Genomic DNA, 17,670 nt, shown 5'->3' with positions numbered 1-17,670 from the left:
AAATGGCATCCTTCATTATATGCACTGCTGTGACAAACAAGGTAGCCTAGCCTGCAATATAGCACTGTAGTGGTGTAGACGGGCCTACTATTACATTGCAATAAATGTCTAATACGGAAAGAGAGGAAAATCGGTGGGAGGGAAGGGGTCAGAAGAAAGATGGGGAAGAGGATCCGCATGTTATATTCATGATAGCTACGATACTAACCGCCTAATGTTACATCTGGTCTAAAAACCCGGCCTATTCTAAACACTACGCTACAGTTAGCTACACTGCTGGATTATTCCTCGCAAGAAAACATAGCTACTCTTTCAACCTTAGGTTATAGATAAAGATGACTAATCGCTTCACCTACCAATACCAGTCTAACAAGAGGTTGGCAACCTCTGTGTCGGTTTTCAGACCCAGAGTCTCCTTCAAGGCAATCCATCTTTCAAACTCATTTCCGATGCGAACTCTTCGGTTGTTGCTGGTTCGTATCTGTTCCTTTCGCCATTTCTTCTTTTCTTCCGAAGGAAGATTCCTCAGGTCTTTATATTTTCTTTTCGAAGATGACATTGCCTCCATTTGAAACGGAGAATAATATAATTGTCAACAATGGCTTTTCGTTTTGTCGATAGAACACATAGGCCTAGGCCTAGAGAAGTTCTTATGATAAATGTACTATACCATACATTGTTCACTATATGCATTGTAGCTCTTTGGTCAGGTCTGGCCTGTTAGTTTATGAATGAAATTCCCAAGTGTGACGTCACTACCTTGTTGTCATTCATATGGTTTTGTGTACATTGGTATCGTTTGGACTTGAGAAGTTCCAAGAATTGTGTGGGACACAATATTTTCGAAAACGGATTAATTCGTTCACTATTCTCTGAATGTGGGAAAAACGAATGGCACAACATCTATATAATCCCTACGTAGATGAAGGGTAATAGTGTTGGAATTTAATTTGGCGCGTGAAATAATTCCGAATGATTGCAGCCTGACTTATATATCATTTGCAAAATGCAACGGTAAAAAGTTATTAGAGATGTGCCTTTCAAAATAAACAATTAGGTTTGAACTGACGAGTTTATTTGTGTTATCATTATATTTATATTTATACATCTCTGGTGAGAAGTAGCTTGGAATATGCTTCCATAATTTGGGATCCCTACCAACAAGGGGACATTAATCGCTTGGAAAGAATTCAACGTAGAGCTGCTCGCTTTATATTAGCGGTGACTATATACTTCCCGGGAGGAAGGGTTTATGACTAGACTGCTCGAAGAACTAGAACTCAGTGGCGGCGGAACCGGGGGGGGGGGGCTTGGGGGGGGGGGGGGCTCAGCCCCCCAATAAAAAAGTTGAGGGGGCAAATGCATGATAAGCCCCCCCCCCCAATATTTACCAAGGCCCATTTTTCAATGCATACTTGTCGATCTGTCCGATGCACACGTATACTCAATAGTTGTAATAATTTTAGTAATTGCTGGGGGACCCTCGGCCCGTCCCTTGGCTATAGACCACATTGTCACCCCAACCGCGTCTTCACGCCCCGTGAAAAGTGGAAGCAGTGAATGTGAGTACCGGTAAGCGTAACACAACTTCGTCTTAGGCCAATGACTTGCCTCATTTCAGCCAGTTCTCCAACATCCCCTTACTTAGTGGCGGTTCGAGCGTCCATATATACAGTCAGGGGCGGATGCCCCCCCCCCCCCTGACAGACTCAAATGGACTGCTGGCGCCCTTTTCAGCTTTTCACTACTTTTTACTTATTCGCGATTTTTGACTATTTTATTGCGCTCTCATATACCTATTGACATTTGTCATATTCTGTCGGTGTAATTTTCCGACAAAATGGCGACGACACCTATTTATTCTTCGTTTATCTGCAAATTAGCAAGGCCCCGGAGAGGGTCATTTCCTGCAATCTCGGGAGTATCTTTACTCAAAAATTTTCTGTACGCTCCGCGCCAACCTGTGGTGGCGCTCCGCTTAGATAGTGTCGAAAGCGCCCCTACAGACCATTCTTGCCCCCCCCCCCGACCAATACTCCTAGCTCCGCCACTGCCCTTACTACACTCAAAAACGTCTTTGCGAGTACACTACGAGAATAGCTACTCTCTTAAAACACCATCGAATATACAAATTACAATGTTTTTACATACTTTACGTGCAATCTGAGAAATTGCAGGCTTGAGACCCATATTTTAGGGCCAGGTATTCGCAGCATAAAACACTCGGGAAGTGCCGTTTCCGGCCATCTGGGGGTTTGAAAAAGCCCACAATTTTCTTGTACGCTCCGCGCCAACCGATGGTGGCGCTCCGCTTAGATAGTCTCCACACATTAGCCCCCACAATAATTTTTCCGTTCCGCCGCGCCTGCTAGAACTCCCAACACTTGAAAAACGTAGAAAAAGTGATAAACTATGTACTCTCTACAAGATTATGAATGACCAATTCCCAGCTATTCAACAGGATCATTACCTCACTGCCCTCCCACTAGGAGACGGATCAAGACTACGCAGTTTAAAGATTGTGCTGCGGATAACATAATTAGGAATCAAGTCAACCATAATAGTAAAGCCCTTAAGTACATTCATTGTAAGACCCCCCAGTATAAGCAATCTTTTTTTCCCTCTGCCATTGCTGGTTGGAATAACCTAAAAGATGAGCAAGTGTGCGCGCAGAGCATCGACACATTTAGGTGTCGTCTGGCGTGCCGCTATAGTGCTGTCTATCTCCTCGTTGCGCGTTGCCCTATGGGTTTCTGCAACGTATGAAGAAGAAGAAGATTTGTGTCAAAGGAACATATTCAAGAATCGATAGTAGACCTGTTTTAGTGCTGAATATGTTACACGTACGAGGAGAGGACGAAATTATTTTGATCTATCGAAGATTTCACACAGTCATAGGCGTAGGAGACCAATTTGATTGGGGGGGGGGGGGGGGGCTTTAACGCCTTGCCCGAAAATATAACCATAATTTTCACGCGCTCCGCGAGCGTTCAGCATGTTAATGTGCATATCAAATAGGCATTCATTGGTTATTACATCGCCTGCCAATGACATACAATCATTTGCCATTTTATTACCCTTCCATATTGGTTATAATTATTGGGAAGTCGGTACAATAACAATGATAATAATAATATAAGTTTAACTATTGAAAAACACATTGCAAATCATATTTCTTTCAGTACGTGCCCGAATAATTCTCAGCATGTATTGCTGAATTTTTTCAAAAATATTTGGTTGGGGGCTGCAGCCCCCCCCCCCCACCCCGCCTCCTACGCCTATGCACACAATGCGTGCATAATTATGCGGGTCCTTTTTTGGCCCAGACCATCAACTCCCTTAATGAATTATGTCAAAATAAGAATTGGGGACGGCAGAAAAACTTGCTAAAAGAAAAATAGATATGATATAAAATATAGTTAGCATAGAATCTTCTTTTTTTTGGGGGGGGGGGGCTTTAGAGTGGGAAGCATATTAGTATGCGCGCTTAATGTCTAAAATTTCTTCCAGTGATATATTGTTCAAATTCTTACAGAGTTCCAAAGAGGGATTGGTGCAAGTCCAACGCTCTTGTACATTACGTAGACATTATCTATAACTTCTTATGGCGTTCAGACCGTGGTTTTCCATGAAATCATCGAACACTAATCGTTAATCGTTCCTCAACTATACTGTATTACAAGTTTCACTTCCTTCGCCAAAAACGTATGATGGGTAAAATATTTGTCCGTGCTCGAAAATAAATTCGTTCGAAACTATTCAAATAACCGAACCAGATATTTAAAATTCACGGTAGATTCTGCATAATCTGCAAAGTGGTAATTTTTTAATCATGTTCAAAGATTTTGTTTCGCTCCTGGGGGCCCGGGCGGGTTTGTAAATTCGTCGGAGACCTGGTTGTGGCGAGGACACTCTAAGCGTCACAAAACGCCTTCGTACGTGACAAATAATTAAGCCTAATTGGGAGTGATAGGTCTAAGCATTAAATATTCCCCATTAAGTTGAATGAATGGAACAAGAATTCCGCAAATATCTGAATTTCCTTCAGTTAATTGAGAGAAATTAACATTTCACAGAAGACTCCTGCTACTAATGAATGTACGTTTCACAAAGATGGTAAGCTAGCCTTGCAGCCGGATTTCCGGATCTTACTTCAGCGTTCGATGGGCTTTCAAAATTAAGAAGCGAAATGCCCAAATTTTAGTACCTCCAAAAAACTTGTAATAAATGCAGTGGAAAGGATTTCGACGATGACTTCGGATTTAGCTCCCCTAGCTAAAGCACGTACAGAACCCCAAATTGATAAAAGTAACTGAAATTCAATCATTACCTTCCAAAATCTTACCACTCTTATGTATGTTACCAACAAATTATTTTTCCCAGCAAGGGGAGGGGAAACCCTCATCTTAGACCCTTCCCGCAAGCTACAGCAACTCGTCCTCCTTTCTTCAGACAAAATATGATAACCCACATGATAACAAATCAATTTCCATGACAAACCATTTTGTTGCCACAACCAAATTAATTTCGGATAGATTATTCAGAGCCGTACATACGGCTCTGAGATTCTTTAAATTTCCTCTAAAGGGATCTTTATTGCATGGCGCCCTCGTTCGTTACGCCGTCGCCATATATAGCACATTATTGTTATGTACAGTTATTAGCCCCTGTTCATTATCTTTCAGTAGTTCTGTTGTATTCTGTACACGCTGTGTGTACGTACATGTCAAACGTATTCTGGTACGGTAAACAGACAATTACCATACACCTGACACTGAGTGATTTGGTCGGTCGACTTTTAATATAAGGCTTTATGCAGAAACTTAGCTTGTTAATTCTTTCAGCTTGGAAATACGGGAACCAGTCCATGGTATGAATGATTGTAATCATAGTTTGTTTCATTTGTAAGCCCTTTGCCGCTTGTCGCCCAATCGTAAGGATGAGACAATTTCTCTTCATTGAACTTAGTGTCATAACTCAGACCGCCAGAGCTCAGGCCTAACGTTAGGCTAATTCAGGGGCCTATGCCTACAAATACAATGGCAGTAGGCCTAGTATCATATCCAACAGTAATGGTAGCCTGGTAGAACTAGAAGTAGTACTATATTCCTACTCCTAGGCGTAAATTACAGTATGCTGCATCATTTCCCATTTGTAGTAGCACGGTAGGCTCATAGTCATAATTGACGCACTTAAGTTAAGGATTTGAATTTAGCGATGTCTATCAAGTATCAATGAAAAATCCAAATTACTCAACTGTATCAGTGTAGGCTATGCGGTTTTCATACTCCTACTATAGGCCTAGGTGTAGTTCCTCAGTAATGTAATGACCTCAAAATATTGTTTGTTCTGTGCATACACAATGTAATATTGAGCAGAATTTGACCACAAAAATGTCTGTTGTGTCAAGTTCTTTCATACACCTAAATTGACACATTCGTCGATAAGCTAACCAGTAACTGTAGTGTAGGCCTAAGTTAAGTATACAAACTAAACTATACATCCATTGACTTTGGATGCTGTTTGCTATGCTCTGAGCCTCTAACTAAGCTCAGACAGGTCAGGTCCCAGAGAGTATTGGTATCATTTTGAGGTATTTTTGGTTATTTTTAGGGAGTAAGATTTCCAAATGCCCAAAAACGTGCAAAACTGGGGGGAGGGTATTAAAAGCTTAAAAAAAAAACCACAATTTGATCAGTAGATACCTGAAATGGATTCAAACTCATTAAGTATGTAACTCTGCTTGGCTGCAAAAAAAAAAAGCTATAGCCTAGCTGTCCTTATTTACACCTTAAGGCTTAATTGGGCTTCAAATCGGCAATTTAAATAGGTTGTGACAGTGAACAATCAGATATTAAGCACCTACTCACCACAGTCCATGAGCTGAAGGGCTTATTAAGCCATGGAGGAGATATTTGCATCCTGCAACTGATCAGTCCATCCGGGTAAACATTAACTGGACCAACTAGCCTAGGTCAACGGGAGGGTCATGTGACATGCTCCCTTGTAGCACTCACTCAACTCATACAGTACTCCTTGAATGTATTTTCTGTAATAACTAACGTCATGATCTCTTATAAACACATTCCTTGTTAAGCTACCTGTAAGCAAACTGTACATTTTTCTAATGCTAACAGGAGTTTTCAAATGCCAAATTTGCCTGTTGAGTATTTTCTTTCAAAACAATCGAACTGCAGATGAAATCGAGCAGCCTATTAGGACTATACAAAAAATGTAAATAGACACAAGAAGCAGACGACAGGATTCGTCATTCCTTAGCAACACAAGTCTCCACGCCGTTTTTTAATGTAAGCAAGTGCGTATGGTATGATAGGAGTGGCCGCCGTTAGCAATCTATATGATTCTGACAGAAGTTGTTCGAACAGTTGACAGGGTCCATATACAGATCAAGCTTTTTATGAGACAGAAAGTAAATGTACACAAAGTTGTCATCTAAACCTAAGTAATAATTCTCAAATTTATAGTAATACCCATTTTATAGTGGTGTTCTGTTGTCTACGGAATGCTTATCTCTTCGAAATGGCAATGGGTTGGATAATATGTTAGTAGCACCTGGGAGAATGTCACCATGACGCTCCATAGTTGGTACGTTCTCTTACTGTGGAATGCTTTTTCTAGGACATATTAAATTGGATGAAACAGTCACCTCGCAATAAGTGTAGTGTATGGTGTGAAAGACCAAAGATAGTCACATAGGGCCACACTACGTACATACTTCTGGGGATGGGGGCTAAAGCGCCTGGAATATAATCAGAGTGGACAGGCTGAGTTCCCCCTACCCCACCACTGTCAGACAGAATGTTATAAGAATTCCTAGTGTACAATATTTACATAAATATTTAGGTTATAAATTAGGTTTGCAGGTACTGTAGGTCCACATGCACTTTTTTACATGTGTTAAAAAACTATGGGGTGTGCACATCCACCCTGGGATCTGTCACGTGCCTGATGCCATGTTCATTTTCTTCCGACATCTGGTTAGTTAAACAAGCACCATTACATCACTTATTGCACCGATGATTGGGTGATTAAGTACCATTGCAATGCATTACAATTGCGCCAGTGCAATACCTTTATTGAACTGACGATCAGGTAAATAAGCACCAGTGCAACACCTTCATAACTTGACAATCAGGTAAATTAGCACCTTTTCAAGGCTTATTGAATCAGGGAAACATGCACCAGCGCAACGCTTATTGAATCAATGATCAGGTTAGTAGATTATAGCTCACCATTGCAACACCTTCATTGTTCAACGATCAGATAAATCAGCAACAGCGCAACGCTTATTGCATCAATGATTGGGTAAGATATGCAGCAGTGCAACGATTACTAAACTGAAGAGCTTAGGTGGTGAATGGGACTTGCTGATCAAATATTTAACAATAAAATCAGCCAAACCCAGAGGGCCTAGCCCACAAGTTGCCATAGTATACCGTCACCAGATGTTTCCAACAGTCCCTGCATGTAATGAAGGAGCCCGGGATAAACATTGTCTCCAAAATTTCCCCCGGACTCCATGTACTTACTCTCCTCAGATAGTCACAAGTTCCGCGGAAGACTGTCCTGATATTGGGACACTGACTACTGTGAAGTTTGTCTGTTAAGTCTTCCATCTGTAGAAACAGCTTGAACATTAGCAAACATTGACTGTTAACATGATTGTTTTAAAGTAGGTCAGCTACTCGAGATAGAATGTACAAACTTATGAACCTGTTGTGTTTGCAATTAAGTTTGGAAGTGCTAGCATTGTAGATCTATACTTACTGAATGATTTTATGTGTTTGGTTCTTCTAGTGAGATCTATGGCTATGTAGAGAACAGTTTCTTATATATGTTAGTACTCATTGCAGTTGTGAAGAGTTCATTAAGATTAACCTATTCAGCTATTGCTTACAAGTTATATGCAACAATGATTTGATAACGATAAGAGAATAATTAGATCTGTTGTGTGTAAATATCATAGCATCCACATTCTTTTGGGCAAAGGTCATTTTCAGACTTCCTTGTGTGCTAGATAAAAGCAATTGTTATGCAGTTCATACTACCATAGCTCTAGGACGTTAACGTTCAATTTCATTCAGAAATGAATCTCATTTTATCAATTTACCTGAATTATTAATTGTGTCACACAAGATCTTGCCTCCTCTCGTATTTTGCGTTATTATTGAGTTGCTACGGGAACAGGTAAGAGAAGACCAGACTAGAGTTAATGTATCATTCATTGCCGTAGTGGTGTTTTCATGTTTCTTCTTTTGTTTTCAACAGACAAAGAAACAAATTAAAATCAAAATGGCGAGAAGGTGACATAAAGACTTTCCAGATTTGGCCATCCTTCCATATTGTGTGATCTATGTGCATGAAGACCACACAACCCTTTTGCTAATGGAAGAATCCCAGCCACGACTCGACAAGCTTCCTGTGGTGGGAAAGCAGTAGATAAAAATACAAAAATCTACCGAGACAATTTTTTATAATTTTTTTCAGAAATGAATTTAATATCAGACTTTTGGGCCACCATTTTGGTGAGCATTGCAACCCTAGTGGTTGTTTGTAATTCCAACGTGCAATATACCTCAACATACAACAGACATAGAAGAGTGTCAAATCGGACAGCGGTGCCCTCGCCAGTTAGCAGCATTAAGGTTGACTTTGAGAGCCAACATGTAGAGAATGGTTAGTATTCAATCAAATAGATACATCGCCTTCAATTTTTTCAACTCTTCATATAAACTTCAACCACTGCTCAGATGTTCGCAACATTGCATTTTGAGTTGGTAGATGCTTAAACCAAATATTTAGCAGATGTCTTTATGATATCATTTTGATCATTTTAGTCAAATTTCTTAATATCGTCTTTTCTTCTGGTTTTCTTGCTTTTGTTAGTTTTGAAGTTATCAACTGTTTAGTTCTCTTGGGACAATTGAAATTTGGTAAATTGGTATTTTGGAACAGCAATTAACGACAAGTTTTACAGTAGTAAAATATTTTGCATCCTACCTTGTAAACTTGTGTTAATACTTCCCTGTTCCTAGCATGTAATATTAAGTTTTTGTACTTTGGTACCTATGCTATCTACAAAAATTGAAATAAAAACCATTTTGTCTGCATGGGAAAAAATGTCTCCTCCTAAGTGCAGTTTTTTGCAACATTTGAAGAAAGGAAAGTGGTTGTAAATTACATTCATGTAGAGATGCTCAGAAAAGAATGGCTACAAACTCTACAGAATGCAGTGATACAGATCAGGTTATCAAATATCATCATAGATATCATTCTTAAATTCTGGGACAATTATTAAAGTCAGGATTTCCTGCCCAGAAATGTCAAGTTTGAGAGCTTGTTTTAATTTGTTTTACTCAAGACGCTGTCCTTTTCCCTCCTGTCTGTTTTGCAGAGTTTATTATCTTTTTTCCCTTCTTTCTGTCTTACAGAGTTTATTATAGTTTTTAATGGTTACTACAAGGAGTCCACCAGATTTCATTACATCACAGCAGCACTCAGGAAAACACAGGTAGAAACATGGAACATCATCGACAGACAGAACCTTGCAGCTCTTCTTCCAAGCGACTTTGATGTTTTAAGGGTAAGATTTACGGTTTCCTGACAAGTATTAATGAGTTAGTAGGAAAGTAAGAATGACTTAACTCAAATTCCTAGTGCCTACTATGCTTCTTTCTGGTACCCACCATCCTATGACCAAGGCTAATCTTATCTGGACAAGCTGTGAGATTTCACCACAAAGTTCGGACTGTGTCGAGGCTGGTCCGAAGACATGATCAAAAGCAAACTCCAGTTTCTTTGAAGTCTGCAAATGTCAAACACAAATTCCTAGTGTCTATTATGCTTCTTTCTGGTACCCACCATCCTATGACCAAGGTTAATCTTACCTGGACAAGCTGTGAGATTTCACTAAAAACTTCGGACTGTGTCGAGGCTGGTCCGAAGACATGATCAAAAGCAAACTCCAGTTTCTTCAAAGTCTGCGAATGTCAAACACAAATTCCTAGTGTCTATTATGCTTCTTTCTGGTACCCACCATCCTATGACCAAGGCTAATCTTACCTGGACAAGCTGTGAGATTTCACTAAAAACTTTGGACTGTGTCGAGGCTGGTCCGAAGACATGATCAAAAGCAAACTCCAGTTTCTTTGAAGTCTGCAAATGTCAAACACAAATTCCTAGTGTCTATTATGCTTCTTTCTGGTACCCACCATCCTATGACCAAGGTTAATCTTAACTGGACAAGCTGTGAGATTTCACTAAAACTTCGGACTGTGTTGAGGCTGGTCCGAAGACTTTAAAATCAAACAGCACATTCTGTGTGTCTCTGGAGGTCCAATTTAAAACAAAAACACACATGTATGTAGTGTAATGTAATGCAATTTCTTAGAGACAAAAGCTTGAACTGGTAGAATTCCTGACTGTGCATTCAAGGTTTGGAAAACTTGCTCTCCTATATTCAGGAAACAAATGGATCTGACTTTTAGTTTGAATTTCTTTGATTTGGCGAACTCTGTTACTGTTAATTCTTGAACCGTGTTGTGAAGACATTTCCTGGCCTCTTCTCCTTCGATCAGTTCCTGGTGCTGCTCTTCAATTTTGGCCTTCAAATCTTCAACGGTTTTGTTCAAATTTTTGATCTCGTTGTCTCTATCACTTATGACCATCTCTCTCCTCTCCTAAGTAGTCTGCAAATGTTATTTAAAGGAGCATATACTGCCGTTTTGAGCAAATTTCGTACAGGGATAAAAGAGTACGTTGGCACTGCCTTGGTATGAATGAGATCATGAGAATGTCAGATTGTTTCCTGAATTATTCTCTTTTTGGCTTACACATGACCAATTGAAACAGGTTGGGAAAGTATTTAAAACTCAACTGAAAAAAATCCAAACTACTCTGTCAATGTCCTCATTTAAGCAATAAACATTATGAAATATCAGCACCTAATTCTATTACAAAAGTTACCCAACTCAATGCATAAATTCAGCATTCTGAATTTAACCTTAAATTCTAACATGGCAAGTCACCACTGGAAGAAGGGTGGTTGATCTGGTTTATATGATACAGCCTTTATTTGCAGGCACAAGCTTTTCCGCGAATTCGCGGAATATCCGTGATTTCTTTTCTTCCTCGGAGACAAAAACTATTATCCTAACACACTGTAGCATACGCAAACTGGAGCCTATACCGCATTTTTTTTGGGCAGGCTCTTCCCTGTATTTTGACAACACATAAGAAAAAAGGGCAGTTAAGGTTCAGTGTTAAATTGTTTTTATTTGCATTGCAGTCACTGTGTTTACAAATGAAATGTTTACATTGACAGAAATGATTCATGAGCATTTTATTGGTTTTTAAATAGTCTGACATCTGGTCTGCCTGTTATTCCTGTGAACAAATAGTTATATCGATTTACAGTGTTTATACACCGTGACCATGATAGTTAAATACTGCACAGTAGACTATTTTTTCCAATTAATGTTTAGACCCTTGTACCCTTCAAATATGGTAATAAATACCTGTTATTTACAGTAACAAGTGTCCTACGTTTCACAGCTGCACAAAGATTACACAATGCAAGTTACACTTTCCCCAGAATCCATACGGTACATTCTGTATCTCACACGATATCTAGCATGGTGCCGTCGTTCCATCAGAAAGTAACTGCAATGAATTATTCCATCCTGCATACCTCCCCTTCTTGCCCCCCCCCCAAAAAAAAACGAAATTGGTACATTTAGCTGGTAATAAATCTGTTACAAATCATAAAGATGGCATTTGCTTTGTTGTTATGGCTAGGCCATCCTGTCATTTATGATCAATATCCCACCGTCTATAAATATTACATTTCTATTGCATTTCATAGGTACAGTAAATACTACTGCTTTTCGAAATTTTACATCGAGACAATATTGTGGCTATTGGAATGGGTTGACCTACATGCCAGTTGATTTTATCCATTTCTAACCAATAGCACCCTTGAAATGGAAATTTTGTTTAAAAAAATCTCAAACTATAATAGTACCATAACCTTAAAAATGTGTGAAAATGGCAGTTTTTCACTTGTAAATTAAACTTCCTTAAAGTGCAGAGAGCAACCTTTAGACTTGACACTGTAGATGGTAATTACCTACTACTGTGGCGTGAATGTACAATATTTCTACAATGTACAGTATATTGTCGGCTCCCATGGTTAGGCATGCATAAGACAGTTTTACCAATGTTGGTACTCCTGAGGCGATTTTCTCATGTTTATTGTGTGTGCGTGTGACACTGTGTGTACGTCAGGCCTCATTATCCTAACACTAAGAGGAAGTCTACAGGCATTTCTATAGGGATTGTATCATGTAATATTCAAGGTTGGTTCAGCATCCAATGAACCTGCAAGTGTGCATATTCAAATAAATTTCTTGTTTGTGCAACAGTACATAGGGAAATGTGGTCTTTCCCATGGAAATTCATGCAAATTTATACTGAAAACTGTTATATCATAAGGGTGTGTGACGAGGGGACGGGGGGGGGGGGGTGAAATTGTCTGAGTTGAATGATGAGTCATTCAGTTATACCATCTACGTTTTCAATAAAATTTGTAAGCAGTGTAATAAGCAGAACTCTACTTGGAAGTAAGTTCTAGACCAGGCTTTCCCCAACTTTATCCCCCCCCCCACAAACCCCCTGTGGATGTCAGAGTTGTCCACGAACCCCCAACTTTTCGAGACACGATCTGAGTCAATATTATACTATAATACGCCAAACAGTGCTTCGTAAAAGATCAAGTGCGTAGTGTAATCTTGTCATGAAAAAAAACAAGAGATGAACAAATATTTATTTGGAAACTTCATGATCAGATCAGCAAACAGCAAACAGCAGTTAAAGAGAGGATGTATTTGACTTTTGATGTATTTTGAACATATGTCTTTGGATCGAATTTGTAGAATGGAAGACACATGTAATTGACCAAATGGAAGGAACGTCACTGATAATAATAATAATTTAATAATTTATTTTATAAAGCGTAAAATCCACAAAAGAGCTCTAAAACGCTATGTAACAGTAAAAAAATATATGACACATAATATGTAGTAAACTGCAGAATAAAGTACAAAATAGATGAGTATGAAGAATAAAAAGCATGCACGTTTGAGTGTAACATAAACATATCTTTAATTTTGGACTTTGTTCCCGGTTCAATCAAGCCTCGGTCAGACGAAAGAGTGACGGAACGGCATTGCAAGAAAAAAAGAATCAGTAATATAAAAGATTGGCAAATGAAATTGTCACCTATATCGAACACTTCTCTCAGCTAGTGATATTTTGAATGATCTGCTTTGACATCTTACTGTTTTTTTCAGATCAATGATCACACTACAGAGGGTATTGAAGCTCTGAAGAACCACACAGCAGTCAAAACTGTGAGTGAAGAGAAGGAGGTCACCAGAGCTCTGAAGTCACTACTACCAGGTAAAGAGAAGAATATTATTAGTCTGAATAGATCTGCTCTGATTTTTCTGAAAATAACTGATGGGCAGTAGTTGTGATAGTTCTTGAGAGGAAAAGTTCTCTTAACTTCTGGTGAGAAAATAGAGATACCAAGCTGTGTGTATAATTTCTAGAAATTTCTGGCTGGTCATATCTCAGATATTGGCCGATGTTTGGCTCATTTGTAGAAAACATGTGAATTAGAATGAATTCAACGATTTGATAGCATTATGAGGTATGAGTCAGGGCCATTGAAAGCTTAGGTGCCACAAGTTTTGGGAACTTCTGTGACATATTTTTTGTAAATGGGACCTATCTTGGTCACTTTAAGGCTTGTAAAGTATTTTGTGTACCATGCATGGAGTGTAATGTGCATGTACAGTATGTGCCTGTTCTAGAAGGAATGAATAAAAAAATCTATTACTTTAGGGGAGGTAGTAACGAGAAAGATGATGACGATTTAGTGACCCTTTGGCAACACCTCATGCAATCCAAAAATGTTGAACAACATAATACATTAAATATTTGATATTTACTATGCTCAGAACTATTTTTGGCCTCCCCCCCACAAACCCCCCACAGTTCCAAGTTGTGGTTTCTGACTGTGACTTTAATGTCATGATTTCAAAGATGAAGGCTTTTATTATGATCAAGATGAACATTCTAATGTTACATTTCTTGCTGTGTTTACCTGCTGGTACAGACAAGTTCAAAATAAGCCAAACGTGTGAGAAAAACCTGCTGAGGAATTTGTGAAATTATATATGTTATGACCTTTGTACAGATTGGTATGGGCTATAAGGTGGTGCTTTCTCTGCAGGTATTTTAATGCAGTTAGTTACAGCACATTTTATGTTTCTTCTTCAATCTCTGAAACTGATGGGAATTTCTTTTCCTTCTAGCCTGTCTGGTATCATTGTTTAACTGTAGACCTAACCGATACTCTATTTTAATATTGGTCTTTATATTTTTTGTCCACTTGTTACGTATGCAACACAGAATAAGTGTTATCAAGTCCTTTAAAGTTACTGAACCGTTTAGTTAATTAACAATCCTATAGTTGACAAATATGACCCAGCTACCTCGCATCTGTCGTGCAGTGTGTCCCACAATCTTCAGTTTTGTCATGAATTCAATAACCTTTGACGTACTTTGCGACGCCATTGTATGTCGTACACAATAAGAATATGGAATTAATGCAGGTGTAACAAACAATTGACAGAGCTGTGCTTTTTGTGATGCCCTGTTTCGTAGTGTTACAGTATTCAATGGTTTTATGATGCTGTATTCTGTAGTCTTGACAGTATTAAATGGTTTTATGATGCTGTGTTCTGTTGTGTTTTACAGTATTAATTGCACTTAATATCATCTTCCAGATGGCTAATCCTTCCCCTTCCAACATTGTTGTCCTTATGTTATGTTGTCATTATGTTAGTGTCATTTTGAATTTCATGTAATATTTGACAATCTGTGACATTTTGAAAACAAATAATGTTCGTTACTTCATGCTACATTCATCATCAGAGCCACTATTTGCATTTCTTATAAAGTAGTGTTGTGGCGGGATTGCAATATTGCGACTCCTCGTTATAAACGTACTGCGTCCCATGTATGTATTACAGTGTTCTTCATTTGCTCCATGATTAATCTTTACTGTGAAATGTTAAGTCGTTCATTTACATCTTTGATTGTATTGGCCTAGAAGTTGGTAATCATGCATAACACTAAATCATACATAAGGCCAGTTCCACAAAAGTGATGAAATAATCGGTAATTGGCATCGGCCCGATTGTCGCAGGGACTAATCGGTAATCGTCAAGACCGATAATCATATAATCGGTCGAACACTAGTAAAAAGAAGTAATTAAAACTTTGTGTTGAAGATAACAACATTTCTTCTTCTTCTGATTCTACAGGGGGCGATGACGATGATGAGGAATATGTACCCTGGAGATCGTCTCGTCCAATGACAAGGAACAGTCTATCACTGGTTAGTGTATTCCTTGGAGTCTGATAACAAGGCACCTTACTTTATGAAAACTCTTCACCCTTCCTTAACACAGCTAGTTCTTAGTGTGTCATTTTCCATACAGTTCTAAACGTTTCTTAAATATTTACATGAAGTACAAACAACATTGTGTATCTGTGCTTTCTATAGGTTGCAAGTAATCAATAAATGTCTTTTTTGTCTAAGAAATCGTAAAGAAGAACAGAGCTGTTGTGTGTGTGTATGTCTCCCACATATTTATCTGACCATAAATGTCTGCGGTGCCTAGGACTTAATTTATGTACGACCTCTGTGTTTTTCATCAAATTCAAGTTAACATGCTCTGATGAAGCGACTTGAGGGATTGAGTGTCCGATGTTTGAGCTACTGTCTAACTACACACATCATTATGGACCGAACAGAATGAGTGGTGCATGGTTAATACATATTGAAGAGAGTATACAGGTTATTTAAGTGACATAGATGTTTAGATACTGAAGAGTACAATCCGGTGACAAGGCATTGCGGAGAATACGCACATGATTACATAATCAAGAGAATAAACATGTGATTACATATTGAATAGAAATATTGTCATTGCATGCGAAAGAAACTACACACATGATGATGTAATTGAAAGATTATATATAAATGGTCTGTGATCATATATACTGGAGAGATTCTTGTTAATATCTTTTCTAGTTCTCAGACCTTTGGGGTGTAGAGAGACACAAAAGCAGGAGGTTGCTAAGAGCTGCCCCCAGAGGAACCAGAGAGATCACCAATGTCTTGCAGGCAGATGTCTTGTGGAACATGGGATATACAGGTATGTGTCTTATGTTTATTTTTCATGTAACTTCATGATCAGGCTAGGAGGAAGTACCAAGATTTGTACTTCCTTAATTGTGTATAGTACTAATGACTGCTGTTAGTATTTGTATCAATTCACCCATACAGTGTCTTATGGACTACATCACAAAAATGTAATCCATGTGTGTGTGTTGTGCAAATCGTGAATTCACGGATGTTCTAAAAAATCAATCCATCCAATTTGTCATATTACAGTAACATAGAGGGTATATGTATCACCTTGATAAAGAGTTGAGCCTGCTGGTATTAACAGAGAATGGAGTAGCTGTTTATCCATGCCACAAACAAAGGGCGGGACTAGTCAATGGGGTCTCTGCCAAACAACCATCTGTTTGCTTGTCAAACATTATTATTTATTTTTTGTCTGCTGTTAAGGGCATAAAGCGAATATCTGAACAATACAAATGAAATTTATGTTTCCATATTGCAAACAATAAGTATCTCAAAAAGTTTGTGTGGAAAACATTATCCTCTATCATGACATTACAAAAAAAAAAAAAAAAAACCGAAAAGAAAATAACAGACAACTCAACAGGGGCGTATCCAGGATTTTCCACTAGGGGGGGCGTCAGGCATGAATGATCGCCGTCCTGGGGGATGGGTCTAAGGGGAGGGGTGGACAATTTTTGCTTTCGAAGAAGGGCTGAAATGCAAAATGGTGCCATATGTGATCCATTTTTCGACCTTAATAATAAGCAACATTTCCAGTAAAAATGGACACAAAATGCACAATTTAGTATGGCTGGCATGTCACTTAGTGTTTGTAAAACTTGTGACCGACTGGGAAATCTGGTGATTGCCAAGTTTCACAGTCAAAGCCTTTAAGAAATTTATGAATTTTACTTTAGTTTATCAATGATTTACAACATGAAGGTGACTGACTGATTTCTTTCCCTACAAAGATGGGGGCATTGAGTAATAAACCGCTGCAGTTTAGGTTTAGCCACATTCTGATAAAAAAAAATCTGTGACATTATAGGTATTCTTTTAATGTCAATTATCAAAAAATAATTTAACGTATTTAACTATTATCTGGAAAAAATGGACAAAAATTGTTTATGTATGACTTAAATATTTATAACATAGGCATAATGAATGATTTTATCTGCAAGATATTTAAAATCTTGTGTTCAGTGTTGTTTGCAAGAAAAGAGGTTTTGACGCGAGCGGTCGTTGCCTAAAAATTAAATACTATAATAACGTCTTATCGTGTTAGCAAAGTATGATTAGTAATTTGAAAATCGAGGTCAAGAAAAATTGTACACAAAAAATTTGAGGCATAAAAGGTCAGCAGAAATAAATTTCGTGAATGGACA

The 17,670-nt window shown here is 38.5% G+C and overlaps 2 protein-coding genes across 4 annotated transcripts in view; one reads left to right on the top strand and one right to left on the bottom strand.

Moving 5' to 3' along the window:
* The window catches only part of LOC139962020 (uncharacterized), a 154,122-nt gene extending 153,410 nt beyond the window's left edge, over positions 1 to 712 (bottom strand). For both annotated transcript variants that reach the window (XM_071961836.1, XM_071961854.1), the window contains exon 1: positions 357 to 712. In XM_071961836.1, coding sequence (XP_071817937.1) covers positions 357 to 568 — 212 coding nt within the window. In that variant the 5' untranslated portion in view covers positions 569 to 712. The remainder of the gene's footprint in view (positions 1 to 356) is intronic.
* A 3,992-nt stretch (positions 713 to 4,704) lies between these two features.
* LOC139961952 (membrane-bound transcription factor site-1 protease-like) overlaps positions 4,705 to 17,670 on the top strand; it is a 30,417-nt gene continuing 17,451 nt past the window's right edge. Inside the window, exons 1-6 of one of the 2 annotated variants that reach the window (XM_071961676.1) lie at positions 4,705 to 4,870; positions 8,290 to 8,697; positions 9,453 to 9,604; positions 13,371 to 13,479; positions 15,414 to 15,487; positions 16,187 to 16,310. In XM_071961676.1, coding sequence (XP_071817777.1) covers positions 8,511 to 8,697; positions 9,453 to 9,604; positions 13,371 to 13,479; positions 15,414 to 15,487; positions 16,187 to 16,310 — 646 coding nt within the window. In that variant the 5' untranslated portion in view covers positions 4,705 to 4,870; positions 8,290 to 8,510. Of the gene's footprint in view, positions 4,871 to 4,910; positions 4,934 to 8,289; positions 8,698 to 9,452; positions 9,605 to 13,370; positions 13,480 to 15,413; positions 15,488 to 16,186; positions 16,311 to 17,670 lie in introns of those variants that run through there. The other variant, XM_071961684.1, reaches the window with a different exon arrangement.

This window comes from Apostichopus japonicus, chromosome 3, assembly GCF_037975245.1.
Source record: "Apostichopus japonicus isolate 1M-3 chromosome 3, ASM3797524v1, whole genome shotgun sequence".
In the NCBI taxonomy this organism is placed as follows: Eukaryota; Metazoa; Echinodermata; class Holothuroidea; order Aspidochirotida; family Stichopodidae; genus Apostichopus; species Apostichopus japonicus.
This window is presented reverse-complemented; position numbering and strand designations above follow the sequence as displayed.